This window comes from Pleurodeles waltl, chromosome 6 (assembly GCF_031143425.1).
Source record: "Pleurodeles waltl isolate 20211129_DDA chromosome 6, aPleWal1.hap1.20221129, whole genome shotgun sequence".
Lineage (NCBI taxonomy): Eukaryota > Metazoa > Chordata > Amphibia > Caudata > Salamandridae > Pleurodeles > Pleurodeles waltl.
The window spans coordinates 1,056,245,157-1,056,260,224 of record NC_090445.1 but is presented as its reverse complement, the minus strand read 5'-3'; the positions used below and the strand labels follow the sequence as shown (position 1 = coordinate 1,056,260,224).

Here is a 15,068-nt window from a genome sequence, read left to right as displayed (position 1 = left end):
CTTCCAGCATTTCCATAGGGGGGCATTGGGGGAACATCACACAAGCATTGAGTGAGGTTACAACAGAAGCAAATATTGTTCCCTCTGCCAGTGTAAACCCAGAGGGGGCACGGAGACCCCCACTGGCCTAGCAGACAGGCAGCATCCTGCCCAGCATCATGCTAGTCGAGGGACTTGTGAGGGCTACCCATCCAGAAGTTTCACATTGCAAAATGGCACCTGGAGATGCACCTAAAAACACAGGGGCCCATCTGATCACAGGGTAACAAAGCACTTTGCAAGTCAAATGCAAGTATGCAGACACTCAAGCACTAGGTTGGGTTGGAAGGAATATCACTCAGATGAGCACTGCCATCCACCCTGGCACCCAAGCAGAAAAGGGACCCTGAGAATTATCTAGGTAGAGAATAGAATTACAGACAAGCAGACCACGACCCCAAACAAAATCGCAGAAAGGGAAATCTGCGACCAGGAATATTCAAATATTCAAGCCAAATCCTTAAGTGGAGCACTCAGTGGCCCCTCATCCCCAGCAGTAGGAGAGCTAGACAGAAGCATCATAGTATTTTACCCATGATATGAATCACAAGGGTGGCCTGATATATTAATCAGGGGTAACATCCTGCGCCTTCTTGTGGCTATCAGTGCTCTGGAGCTCCTTAAAACATCTGACGTGCTCCCTATCAAATTTATTCAAACCTCTAGCCCATCTGTAAAGGAAGCCACCAAAGCTGCATGGGTAACGGTAGAGACCACCAAGAAGATTGTGAGTGCAAAGGCACTCTTTAAGAACATTACTCTGACCTCGTTACATACTCCTGGTTGACCTCCATCCCTGTTATTCTCGAATCAATACAAGCCTGGCCAGAGAACCCCTAAAAACAATTTCTCAATACTCAAAGGGGTAAGAAGTACCTCCCCTTCAGCCGAGATTAGGCAAAACCTACAAAATAGCACGAAAATACAAACACATGCACAATAAATGGTGGGAGTAGCTCTCCTTGACAAATTGCTAAAGAACCGCAAGCCAATTCAGCCACACTTATATGCTTGTGGAACATTAATGGCTTGGGAAATAAAATAATTGATGGGCACATGCTACAATTTCTACAACCATTTGACATTATCTTACTTAGAAAACGTGGCTTGAATACCCATTTAACATACAGGGCTTTGTGGGCTACCACGTCCCGGCATGCAAAGGTGGTACTTTTGGCCACCGTAAGGGAGGTAAGTCAATTTACATCTCAACAGTAAGCATCTGCATGGTCAAGGAACTTTAGGTGGAATCTACAGTGGAAATAGAAGCTAAAGCAGTGAGAATAATGGCCCTTCGCGAGGGAAAGGATCTGGAAATTGTGATTGTAAATGTTTATTTGCACCCAAAATGAAGGTCAAAGGGTTCAGAGACATTGATTAGTGAAAAAAAGACTCCTGGAAAAAGAACAAACCTACAACTTTATTCTGTCTGAAGACTTTAACGTACACCTACTGAACTCACCTGCATGCAATGACATAAAAATCACTCAGTCTTCGTCCTGGGACATCCCTCTCCAGGTTGCAAATTCAATGGGAAGACAAACTGACACTGCCAAGCATCTGTTAAGATGTTTAGAACCCCTCAGCTTTAGAGCTCTAAATGGCCACTTTTCAGAGGACGATCTGCCCGCAACATTCCATTCTTCGACAGCTGCCTCACCACTGGCTTACACCTTTGTTACTCTTCCCCTCTACTGTACCGTCTTAGCACACAAATTGGGCAAGGAAATATCTAGAGGCCACCTCCCACAAATAACCACGCTGAAAATTAGCCCAACAGCCCCCTGTTATCCGGCTGAATCTCTCTGCTCGGTGCACACTATGAATAACAAAAGAATCAAATGTAACACTGCTAAAGACATACTGCAAGATACTCAAGATATGATTACAAACCCTACAGCTGTATGGGAAGTTTTCACAAAAAAAGTGAAGGGATACAAGCGCAATAATAATATCACTAAAAAATGGGGCAAGGCAAGGAAGACAAGAGAGTCAATTGGCAATGGTCCAACTAATGCAAATAAAAATCTATAAAAGAAACATATGCTCTTCCCGAGAGCTGAGATTAAATAAAGCATCATTAAAAAAGCTAACCTGGTCAATAAAAAAGGATGGGAATGATACATTTTGGGCCAAACTCCTTTGCGTTATAAACAGCAATGATCATGTGCGGTCTGGAACACAGTCAGTACAATACAGCGGCCCACCCAGTGTGGAATTAGCTCCCACCTCACCCGAGAGATCTGGAGAGATCTGGGCGAAGTTTTTTTTTTACAAGCATTTCAATTGTCGTGAAGGGAGCCAAACTCAATCAGGCACTTCAGGAAACTTTTACCAGATGTGCCTAGCAACAAAGCCATAAAAGCAGCTGTAATGTGAGGTGGTGCCCATCGTGTGCTCCTGGAGCAGACCTCGGAGCCCTTGGCAGTCTACCAATTGGACAATAAAGAGACAGATATCAAAAGGGAGGCTAGAGGGGGCTCCGGGTCCCAATGGGATTCCATCTGCATTCTTTAAACATGGCGCAAGTTAATGTTCAGAGAAACTGGAGCCTTTATTACAGCAGATTTCAGATGATAAAAAAATTACAGATTATTGGAGAGGGTCCATAATATCACCAATTCACAAGCATGGTGATAAGAGCAGCACAATAAATTACTGATTGGTGGCACTCATTGATAATGAAGCTAAATACTTCACTGGGACCATTTAGAAAAGTTAATACCATGGATCTCAGCCAATCTCATAATCCCGTTAAATAAAATGGGATTCTGCCAACACATTGGAACCTCATCAGATATCTTGTCACTCTCTCTATTATTAGACAGAATGATAAGAACCCCAAAAAATAAAAAAAATAAAAAAACACCCTTACTCCTTTGTTTCATAGACTTCCGGGCCGCTTTTAACTACTTGGGTCAAGGGAAATTGTGGTGAAAATTAGCTAAAATGAACATTCACTCTGACCTCCTGAAGCTACTGATCATGCTATATAGAGACACTTGGATCCAGGTGAAACTAGGGTTAGGTTTGCATCTTTCGAGAGGAATTCCAACAATGAAAAGACTAAAGCAAGGTTGTTACACGCCCTTACCCTGTTCAATCTTTTCATAGCTGACCTAACACCAAAATTGGATTGGTGCAACTCTCATGCCCCCAAGCTGGGTGGTATAGCACCCTCCTTCACGCATATGACTTGGTGCTTATAAGTAGCACACCGGTCAGCCTACAGCGCCTCATTAATGTTACCCAAACATACTGGTTAAAGATCAACTTTGCTGATCAACCATGTCAGTGAAAAGCATGAAAAGGAAAGCTTCAAGCTTAGAGCCAATGCTTAGAGTCGGTGCTGGAGTATGGAGTATAAATACCACGGTATCATCATTGACAAAAAGGGCTCTTTCAAGCAGCAGAAAGAAGCTCTGCAGTGGAAGGGGAACACGTTTGCCCTGGCATTAAAAAACCTAAAGAAGAAAGTGGTGGGCCCGACACTAACACCACTGTTCCAGGTAACACAAGCAAAATAGATCCCAACCATAATCTGGGAGCTAGGCATTATTTGGAAGGAAGGCGGCCACATTGGATGGGATCATGGTTGGAGGTAATACAATGATTTTCGACCTCCCCAAATACACTTCCCCTGCCCAAATACGGCTAGAGTTTGGGCTTCAGAAACAATCTCTGCCAGGAGGGGCACATATATCGAATGCTGGCATAAAATCAAGAAGTTGAGCTGAAAACATTGAACTCACATCTATGGCTGGAACTGATGACCGGGGTAGTTTCTGATGAGACCTACCTGATGGAATCCCTAACGTATCTTGGTTTACATGACCTTTAGGAAAGCCTGCAACCCATGTTAGCCTAAAGAAGCACCTAGATAAAACAATAAACATTATTTAATTAAATGAGGATAAATCTGTTTTGGTAGAAGGAGCACATGGAGGGCTGGTGCTGCACAGCTACGGCCCAACCTTACCTTCATGTGGCATATTCCAGTTATATAAAAGAAAGATTTCTTCAATTCCGACTAGGCATATTACCATTGATTCTACACCAACCACCATGGAAGCGCAGTTCCGCCGTCACTGACTGCTGGCTATGCTGGAAGGGGAAAGAAGATATGGTACACCTGATGTCCATCTGTAAGGAGTGAATGACTGAGAGGGGAGTGATGCTATGGCCACTTTTTACCCAGCGTGGCATGTGAACATGAAGATGGGCGGTACTGGCCTATTTCATGCCAGCAAATCTACAGTTAAACTGTCGTATTGTGGAATACCTTATGAAGATTGAGAAGAAACTAGCTGCAATGCATGCTGGTTTCACAAATGATCAAGCCCGAAATCACTTCATGGAGCCAGTATGATCTGCGTAGGGAGTGGCAAGCAGGGAGACCACTTGTCGAGCATATTCTGTGACTGGAGAGGGGTAGTAATTCTGATCCCCTGCCTGCCTGGCAGCAGACCCGGACTCGGTTTCTTAATGTTTGTTCCTTAGAAAGTTCAACTGGAGTTTGCCACTAAAACTATTTTTTATTAAAAGTGTTAAACCAGGATAGCGAGCGTGACTACTCTAGGAAGTCTGGAATGCAATCTCCACATTGCACTAGGGAACTTTCAACAAGTGGCCCACGCACATAGGATATTTCAAGGGCCTTTGTAAGTACGCAAAGCATTGGAAAATCGAATAACTGAAAGTATTTTTGTCACTTTTGTTAATATATTTTAACGAGTCTAATTGTAGGCCAATCCATTATTTGTGTACCATCGTTAACAAGTTTAAGCTGTTGATAATATTTATGTTTTATTTTGCAAAGGTTTTAGTTAGCTAATCATGAATGAAATAAACTAAACACAATCCAAGTGCAGCTAAAATCCACGAGGAAAATACGTTTAAATCCAATTCACAATGGCCAGATCCATTTTCAACATAAATTAGAATTTACAAGGAAACGTTGCCAGTTTGCGTGGAAAAACAACAACCTGCACTAAAATGATCAAAAACAGTTGTTGAGAGTTATCGCAGGTCTTGTTGACTGCTACAGTGTTACCCTTAATAAAAGACAAATCATACTATTTTCAAAACTTTTTTTTTACTATTACAGTATAATGCGACCTGATGATGCTAACATTGCCGGGAACGTCCATGGAGGAACGATCTTAAAAATGATAGAAGAAGCTGGTGCCATTATCAGTACTCGACACTGCAACAGTCAGGCTGGGGTGAGTACATACAAAGAAATCACCTTTAGAAAGAACCAATATTCCTCCACCTTTGTCACTGCTAAAATCTGTAAATATAAAATTGATTTAAAGTAATGAAAATATTAATGACCTTATGGCATTTTACTCACTTTTGCACACTTTCAATTAAAAACTTGCAGGCGAATTGATGGGTGAATGTATAGTGAGATACTATACCACTATATTGTGAACTTGCAAAGAAAATGTATCATTGAATAATCTAGTAGCATATTGTAAGTGTAAGTAGATGATCTGGCTCTGACAAGTGCAACACATCAGAAGTTGCGCCAACCCCCTCCTCACCATAAGGTATGAGATTGTCCCAGAGTCAGCGGAATGTTAACCTGATTGATAGCCGATTTACCTTCCCTCACTCAGGCTGCAGATAGTGACTGTTGGAAAATGGGTTATTGTTAAGGGCAGGTAAGTACCTACACTTGGCAATAGGCCACCAACCTCCACTTAGGTCCAGTCAGGTCTCAGTAAATTAACCTAGCTCAACCCTTGGTAACTTGGCAACGAACGACAAGGCTTAACTTGGGAGACAATGAGTAAAGCATTCAAATATCACAAAACAGTAATTAAATAAAACACAGGAAACAGTTAAAAAATCAAAAATAAATTTATAAAAATAGGACATATTTTTAGCTTCAAAATGACACCAAAACGAATAAAATCGGATAAGGGGAACCGGAGATGTGAATTTTTTAAATAATTATTGCTTTCTAGTGCATAGAAACAAAAAGCGCCAATCTGGTTATCTGGTCGCATCTCGACCGGGTCAAAGTCAAAGTTTAAGGCCGACCGCGATGGAGCCCGGCTCGGCTACAGCCCGCGGGAAGCCATGGTCAAAAATTTACCTTAGGGCTTAGTCGTTTTTCTGGAGATTTTCTTCAGTGGAACAAACCTGCCAATCCAATCCGACCTCCTGGAACTCTTCCTCGGATACGTGTCGCAGGAGCCCCCGCTGGAAATTTTTACCTTCGGACTAAGTTGTTTTTACAAGGTGAAAATCCTTCGACTGGGGCAAACCTGAATCTTGATCTGACGTCCTTGGAGCCCTCCTCGGATACGCTGGCTGGGAGGTCCCGGTCAACTTCCTACGTTCGGACTATGGGGGTCATTCCGACCCTTGCGGTCATAGACCGCCAGGGCCGGGGACCGCGGATGCACCGCCAACAGGCTGGTGGTGCATCCAGGCCAATTCTGACCGCGGCGGTAAAGCCGCGGTCAGAAAAGGGAAACCTGGCAGCGCCGCCATGGGGATTCCGACCCCCTTCCCGCCAGCCTGGTTCTGGCGGTTTTGACCGCCAGAACCTGGCTGGCGGGAACGGGTGTCATGGGGCCCCTGGGGGCCCCTGCAGTGCCAATGGCATGGGCACTGCAGGGGCCCCCTAACAGGGCCCCACAAAGATTTTCAGTGTCTGCATAGCAGACACTGAAAATCGCGACGGGTGCAACTGCACCCGTCGCACCCTTTCCACTCCGCCGGCTCCATTCGGAGCCGGCATCGTCGTGGAAGGGGGTTTCCCGCTGGGCGGGCGGGCGGCCTTCTGGCGGTCGCCCGCCAGCCCAGCGGGAAACTCAGAATGACCGCCGCGGTCTTTTGACCGCGGTACGGTGTTTTGACCGCGGTACGGTCTTCTGGTGGTTCCCGCTTGGCGGGCGGCTCCCGCCGCCCGCCAAGATTAGAATGACCCCCTTGGTCTCTTTCTTTTAGATTTTCTTCACTGGGACGAACCTGTAAGTCAGGCCGGGTCGCGGTTGAGGCAAGCCGGCTAGAGTTGCTGCGGCGGGTCGGTCCCTCTATGGAGCTTTTTTCCAAAAGTTCTCCAAAGTTCTCCAAAAGTCTGGATCTTCTTCCAGATGTTCTTTCAAGGTCCTTTTGAGGTCCACAGTTCACCCCAAAGTTCCAGAAGTTCTGAGATGCTCCTTGGGGGGTGCGGACTACAACTCCCAGAATGCACCTGGCGCAAACTCCTTTTTGGCCACTGGGCAGTGGTCAGCTGGTTGGTTTCTTCAGGAGTTGGTGCAGGGGACTCTGGTTAGCAGGTTTACACCTGTAGCAAACAGGGAGTCCCTCCTTGAACCGGTTGAAGCCAGACAAAGTCCTTCTTGTGGTGAAGCCCAAGTGTGCAGCTGGTGCAGTCCTCCAGAGTGCAGGGTCCAGGTGCAGGCCAGCGGTCCAGCAGGGCAGTCCTTCTTCTCCTGTAGTTTTTCCTTGTTGGAATCTGATGGGGATCTCGTAGGGAACTGAAGTGTGGGTACAGGTCTGCCAGTTTTATCCTTGCTCCTGGGAGAAAAACAGGGGGTCCTGGTTCTCCAGTCAGGGGTAGGGTCCTTCCCTCTGTGATGACCACTTCCTGGGAAGTGTGGCAAAAATCAATCCCAGGGAGCAACATTCCTCAAAAATCCATCATGGCTGAAAGTGATTTTTGGAGATTACATCTGGCTGAGCCCACCCACTGGCATGGCTAGAAATCCTAAACACACCCCTCTCCTGCCCTCCTAATCTAATCAGGGGGGCACCTAATTGTCTGGGTTTGCAGGATGTGAGGGTGTTGCTGGGTTGCTCCAGATGTCCTTCTCTGTCTTTGAAGACCAGTTTGGCAGCCCTCCCCCTTCCTGCTTCCCCATCTGCTGAAGGGAGATCTCCTACCCCAGGCACATCTTTTTGTGCTGAGCCAGGTCACTTCACACCTCATCAAGGCAGCCTGGCCAGGCTGCCGGAGGCTGGCCAATCAGAGCACAGCAGCAAAAACACTGCAGGGCTGAAGTTGGCAACTTTTCAGGTAAAGTTTAAAACTCTTTACCTGAACAAGTTATATTAAATCTAACAACTGGAAGTTGTGGGATGTATTATAACAATTAATTTGATACCAAACTTCTGATATCTGTTACTTAAGGGGATTTTTAAAATTAAAATAAAGTCTCCCCATTCTAGCCTATTGAGGCCATTCACTACAGTGAGGGAAAAACTAATTTGGCTGTTTTACCTCACCAGGGCTTATAAAACTATTTTTATAAGGTCCCTGCTTATAGTTACATGGCACCCAGCCCTAGGGGCACATAGGGCACACCTTAGGGGTGACTTATATGTAAAAACTAGGTAGTTTAAGACTTTGGAACTACTTTTAATTCCAAAGTCGAATTTGCATGTATCTTTAATTTAAAAGCAGCCAGCAAGGCAGGCCTGCCTTTAAAATGACATTGGGCACCTCAGCAGTGCACCTATGGGTGCCCTACCTATGCTAGGGTCCATAAACCTACATGCCCTACCATATACTAGGGACTTATAGGTAGGTTGACTTAGCCAATTATAATTAGCCTAATTGGCATACTGATTTTACACAGAGCACAGGCCCTGGGACTGGTTAGCAGTACCCAGGGCACCATCAGAGTCAGGAAAACACGGCAAAAAGTAGAAAATGGGGGCAAAAAGTTAGGGGGTCTCTGCAATCAGCCCTGTTCTCTCCTGATCTGCTGAGCTAAACGAGGACAAGGGATCGCTATCAGCCTCACTGGATGGTGTAGTGTTGCCTGTGGGCAGGCAATTCTTTGTTTTGGTCCCTAGAGAGGCAAAGTAGAACTCACGCTTCTCTATTAGTTTTCGATGGTTGAGCTGACGTACCATCAGAGGGAAAGGCTTAAAAGCCCATGACGAAAATGGATGCAGGTTTTTTGAATGGGTCAGAGATTTATTGCAATAAATGACCACTGACCCGTGCTCCTGCCTCCGCATGATTATTTGCAGCCTACACAACACGGGTGATGAGGAGGGCCATGCCGTCATACTCACATGCCTCCATCACCCACCTCACCCTGCTCCGAACTGCATCGCCTGGGTGCCCCCCCTGACTATTGCTGGCAAGCGGTGCTAGACTCCTGGGGACTGCTTGATTTTGGGATTATGCTGGTGCGCAGCTCTATCCCAGAGTATCCCGTCCTCATGCCTGTTAACCTCCTAGCTAGCACCCATCTGCGTGACCCCATATCGATTCCTGTGATCCTCCCGCCGGCAGGCACCACCAGCTCCTCTGAACTCTGCACAAGGAGGGCAACACCTGTGCTCATCTGCCACGCCCTCGGAGCCTCCCTACCCCAAGGCCCTGCAAAGCAGTTTCCAGGCCACAGACTAAACAAAGTAAGCAAGCCTGCCACGTGCTCACTGCTCCGCATGCTTTGAGCCTACCAGCCTCTGCCAGGTACAGTGCATGCTTCAAAGGGAGATCGGTCATCAGCTCCACTGCCAGCTGATCATTGCCAAACCTTATGTCTGCATATTGAGCGTGATAAAAGGAAAGGGGAAGACACCATAATAAAGATTGTGGAAAAAATGACGTCACTCTACAGCCTGGCAGCCACCAAGGGAGCTGTAACAAAGGCAGTATTCCCACCACACATAACAGATAGTGAGCATGACTTTGAGAAACATTTATGCCACGCAACACAGACCGCAACCACGTTTTGCGACACCCCTGCTTGCTATCCACTACCCACAATGTCCAGCATCCCAGCCATCAAACAATTCACAATTACTGGAGTCCCCCACATGCAAACGGCCTGCTGGAAAGCCAGGTTGAGCGCCTCAAGACCCACTGCGAAGCTCTGGAAGTGAAGGATGAGAAGAAATGACCACTACTCCTACATCTTCAGGGCCGGCCATTCACGAAATCTCCAAGACAGTGGATGAGGCAACTCCCACATGGATTTCACGCTTAAGGGCGCGGTCATGGCGCATTTTGAACACTATGCCAACACTGAGTACGAAAGGTTCCTAATGCGCCAGGCATGCCAGAAACCTGACTAGTCAGTAGATGTTTTCTTTGCCCACCTAAGGGAATCAGCTAGCACCTGAACATTACCAGACGAAGATGATGATATGAGAGATCAGTTTATCCAAGGGTGCACCTCTTCAAAGCTCAGCAAGCGCATCCTTCAAGAACTGAACATGAACATATCCTCACCCTGGGTCCTGAGCTTTTGAAAGCTCGAGCTGCGCACATGGAACAGACACCATCAGTCCAAATTAACCCCAAACCTGTCAACGCTGTGTCAGAGAAGCCACTAACAACTAAGACTGATTGCACAAAACCAAAGCCAAGAGACAGACAATGCAGATTGTGCGGAGGCCCCCTGCTTCACCCTGGTGGCTGCACAGCCAAGGGAAAGGCCTGCAGCACATGCAGTAAACTGAACCATTTCTCAAAGGTTTGTCCTTCATCTCTCAGGGTAGCGCTGACATCATCCAAGCAGTCAGTCAGGGCAAAAGCTGCCCTTCCTGCCACGTCATCAGACAACGACAGCGACATGGATGACGACCAAGAGGTGGTTCATGTAGTGAGGAGGGTGGATGGAAGGGAAACCAATAGTCGGAGGTTACCCACAAGTCAAGAGGTGTTGCACGGACACTCTTTTCCAACTCTTATAGACACAGGGACCTCGATCAACCTCCTGGCAGAAGAGGTATACCGTGGCCTACCGGATCCACTGCCTCTCAGGTCCACTTGGGTGCAGGAATATGTCTTTGGCAATGCCCAACCACTGCAGAAAGCTGGCGTCTTCACTACAGACATTGCACATGAGACTACAAAGCTCATGACTAATAGTTACGTGTCTGGGTCTGTGTTTTTACTCAGTTGCCAGATGCACAAAGTCTGAGTTTAGTCCAGTTCACATTCAGCATTCACGCCAGCAGCCTAGAAGACCTCACAAGGGAATTTGAGGTGCTCTTCAGCTGTATCAGGTGCCTAACAGGGCCCCCTCTCTTGCTCCATATAGATGAGTCCATAGCCCCAGTCGCCCTAAGGCATAGGTGAGTAGCTTTACATCTTTGCCCAAAAGTGCAACTCCTGGAGCAGGCCCGAATTATTGAAAAGGTATCCAGGCCCACGCCATGGGTCCCCAGTAGTCGCTGCCATGAAACCGAAGCAGCCTGGCGCAGGGCACATCTACGTGGACATGAGGCTGCCGAACCAAGCCATCAAGTTGTAGCGCCACCTGACCTGCACTTTAGATGTCATCATTGAGGAACTCTCTGTGTCTAAATGGTTCTCCAAAATGGACCTCCTGTCTGGCTACCACCAGATCCTGCTGCATCCTGGCTCCCATCTGAATACCAAATTCACCACTGACATGGGACTTTGGAGATACACCTGTTTGAATTTTGGCATTTACAATGTGGCAGAGGTGTCCCAACATACAAAGGAGGTCCTGCAAGGACTCTTGGGTCCTAAATGTAAGCGACACCAGGAGTTTTTACCCATGGTCACGTATTGCGTGTGTTCTATGAGAAACTTATCTGACATCACCGGCCTTCACAGGACTTGACCAAAGCTAACAATCCCTGAGCGTGGGGTGAAGACCAAGAACGCGCTTTTCAGAACACTAATGACACCCTCTCAACCAATAAACTCTGTGGCATATTTTGACCCCAATGAGAATCCCAGCCGGCAGTTGATGGAAGCCCCACCTGTCTGGGCGATGTACTGGCCCAGAGGCAAAACTGCAGGGAGTTAATGCCCGTTGCATATGCCAGCAGAACCTCTAGTGCCCACCGAGCACCTGACAGAGAGGGAGGCCATCACCATCCACTGGGGGTGTTGGCATTCTCACCTGTACCTGTATTGGAAAACATTCAAGGTTGTTACTTATCACAAACCGCTCCTTCCTCTCTTCAAAGGATCGTCATCCAAGCCACCAAAAAGGATAGAAAAGTGGATCCTGCAGTTGCAAGAGTTCAGCTTTCGTTGAGTATCAGCCAGGCACGAAAATCCCTGCTGACTTCCTGTCACGTTACACACTTTCAGCTACGCTCCGGGAGGCGAAAGAAACTATGGACACTAAAGAATATGTTAGGCTGGTACCAGATCGGCTAAGGCCGCTACCCATATCTCCCTCGGAGGTAGTGAAAGCTACAATTCAAACAACTGTTTGTAAATGGTCATGTAGGCTATTCAGTCCAGTAACTGGTGACATCTACAGTGGCCAGAGACCTTTTTTACCACCAAAGCCAAATCCATACTGCAAGCCCTTTACCATGTCCACCACAAACTCTCCATGAGTGAAGAGGGCTGTATGCTGCAAGGTCCCCGCCTCGTCCTCTCCGCATGCCTGAGGCCTCATGTCATCCTCTTGACACACGGAGCTCACCAGTTTATTATAAAATCAAAGAACAGGCTTTGGAGCAAAGATTGGTTCCTATGCATGGGCCAACAAGTAGAAGATATAATTGAAGGATGCCTTGTGTAGTAGGTGAAAAAACTACCTGACCTGCCAGCGCAAGTCATCACCGAAGACGATCCCACTGGCCCTTAGCAGAGAGTCAGTGCCATCTTCGGAATTCTTCCCTTTGGGTCCGACATGCTGATCGTGGTGGATGACAGCTCGAGGTACCCTGGAGGTTTCTGTTGGCCACATAGTGAGTGGCCAGTTCCAGCAGGTATATTGATCCTCTGCCCCAGTAAACCTTGTGCATGGTGCATAGAACGTAAACATTGCATTATGTTGCTATGTTACATTGATTTGATATGTATACTGCACTAATCACCTGATAGGGTGTTCAGACGCTTAGGCAGGTGTGTGGGTGTGTAGTCCCCAAGATGCTTATGGTTGTTGTATTCTTGTTTCTTTGTAATCATGCCAAATTGATTATTTATAAACGCAAAGCCTGGTCCTGTTCAGGTAACTCAAGGCCATACTGTTATACCAAGTAGGTGCCTGTGGAAAGGTAGGGTAATACAAATATTTAAATGATGCAGGAAAAAAACGCTGCTGGAACTTTCAATACATGGTGCATTTTTTTGCTTCAAAATTCGCAAGTCCATTGCTCAGTATGGTGGATTCTGTTAGAACTGTATGGAAGTCTACTTATTGAAATAACAATTTATGATAGATCAAGATTGTGGTGGTGTTTAACGTGAGCCAAGGGTTGCACATGGGGGCAACTGGCACTCTTTCTGGCAACCTGGACTTTTAATCATCAGGCTTTTACCCAGAAGAAGATAGAGAAAAAGGAAAGAGGAAAAGGAGAGGTAAGTGAAAGGTGGAAAACCAGTTACAAAGGGAGAATGCAGGGATGACAAAGAGTCTGCAACGGTGAGATAAAAGGGCAGAGAGTGTCCGGTATGGGGATACTTATGCTTGTCAAACTCAAAAATAATAGTTGTCCCACCCCGGATGTGATATCACTTCTGTTACTGGGACTTCTGGTCCCCTGAGAGCCTGGCCCGGAACTGACGTAGGTGTAGATGATTCAGGTGGGTTGTGACATTGTGTGAGCATGTGTTAGTCACGTGTCAGGGTACTTGCCATAGTGCCTAGGCCTATTGGATGTGTAAATTTGTAGCCCTACAGGAATGTGTGGTGTTTCTGCACCTAAGAGGACAAGTCTGGGCATGTCCAGAGGGTGCCACTAAAGATGGGGTTACAATGTTATGGGTGTTCAAGAAGAGCTCTGCCATCATCTTGAAAAGCTTACCCTTAAGGATTTACCTCAGCTGATATTCCCAATTAAGTGCGACAGCAGCAGCGGCAATGCATTGTGCGTTGAACTAAATGTTGGAAACAATTTTAGCGACACGGAAGATGCTGAAGAACCCATAGCCCCTCCTAACTCACTGGTCTATAAAGATATGGGTTTCTGGAGGAAACTGCTCCGAAGGCTTTAGTCGTGCAGCAGCTGCGTGTAAACTGTGACGCCTGTTATGCATCAAGGGACCTGTGCGACCCTCAAGATTTCAGAGCCACCGCTGAGTGCCACGAAAATGAGGTTAGTAAAAAAAATGCTATAGACACTTAACGTATATACAGCTATATTTTATTATTAACTAATAGGTTCTTTCTTTCTTTTTGAATCGTAGGAAATAAGAGCAAAAAGGGCCGAGGTAGATGGGCTGCCGTCAAGGGTTAACAACATAAATTTTTACTGCTTATGTTGTTCAAAACAGTCTGAAAGTTCCATATGCCAAAACAAGGAGCTGCGTATGAAATGTGTTTGTACCTATATTGCTGTGGCTTTTGAAAAGGAAACTCCAGACGTCCGCTACAAAGCCATATGGCTTGTTATAGGCTTCACAGCAACTGTTTTGAACACCTGTGTCAAACGTGACTGTTATAACCTTTGTTACGGTCATAAAATTAATGATGCTCAGCAGGAGGCTCACAAGTGTTTAAACAAATCATAGACATCAAGAATAATCTGACATATATGTAGCAGGCTAGACCCGTACAAGGTATATAAGCTGTTAAGGATGGTGTTTGAGCTTTTCGAGAAAAAGAAATATGTCCACCATGATATGATTAAGGTCTTGTCAGCAACTCTCAAAGAGATCCAATACTCGAGCAAACCAGGCTCAAAAGTCAAGCGTCTGCAAGGGATGTGTACGTATTTTGATAGAAGGATAATAGAAAGGGTCATAGAAAGATGTATGTGTGATGTTTATTTTAAAAATAGAAGAATCAGCTCTTTAGCCCCCACAAAGACTGTTTTAAAAATGCTGAGTCTGTAGTAGCATGTCATCACTGTGTTATTTAAAGTTACATACTCAACATCCCTCGCCACTGCCACATCACCCCCCACCTAAGAGACCTTCACTGGCTCCCCGTCAACAAGAGGATCACCTTCAAGCTCCTCACCCATGCACACAAGGCACTCCACAACACCGGACCATCATACCTGAACACCAGACTCAGCTTCTAACCCCCACCCGGCATCTCCGCTCACCTCGCCTCCGTCCCCCGCATCCGACGCAAATCTTCTGTGGAGATATTTCACGGCCTACA

General features: G+C 46.4%; 1 protein-coding gene across 1 annotated transcript in view; it reads left to right on the top strand.

Moving 5' to 3' along the window:
• Positions 1 to 15,068, top strand: part of ACOT7 (acyl-CoA thioesterase 7) — a 1,119,500-nt gene that overhangs the window by 208,263 nt on the left and 896,169 nt on the right. Inside the window, exon 2 of the mRNA XM_069240010.1 lies at positions 5,147 to 5,264. Within this exon, the coding sequence (XP_069096111.1) occupies positions 5,147 to 5,264 (118 nt within the window). The remainder of the gene's footprint in view (positions 1 to 5,146; positions 5,265 to 15,068) is intronic.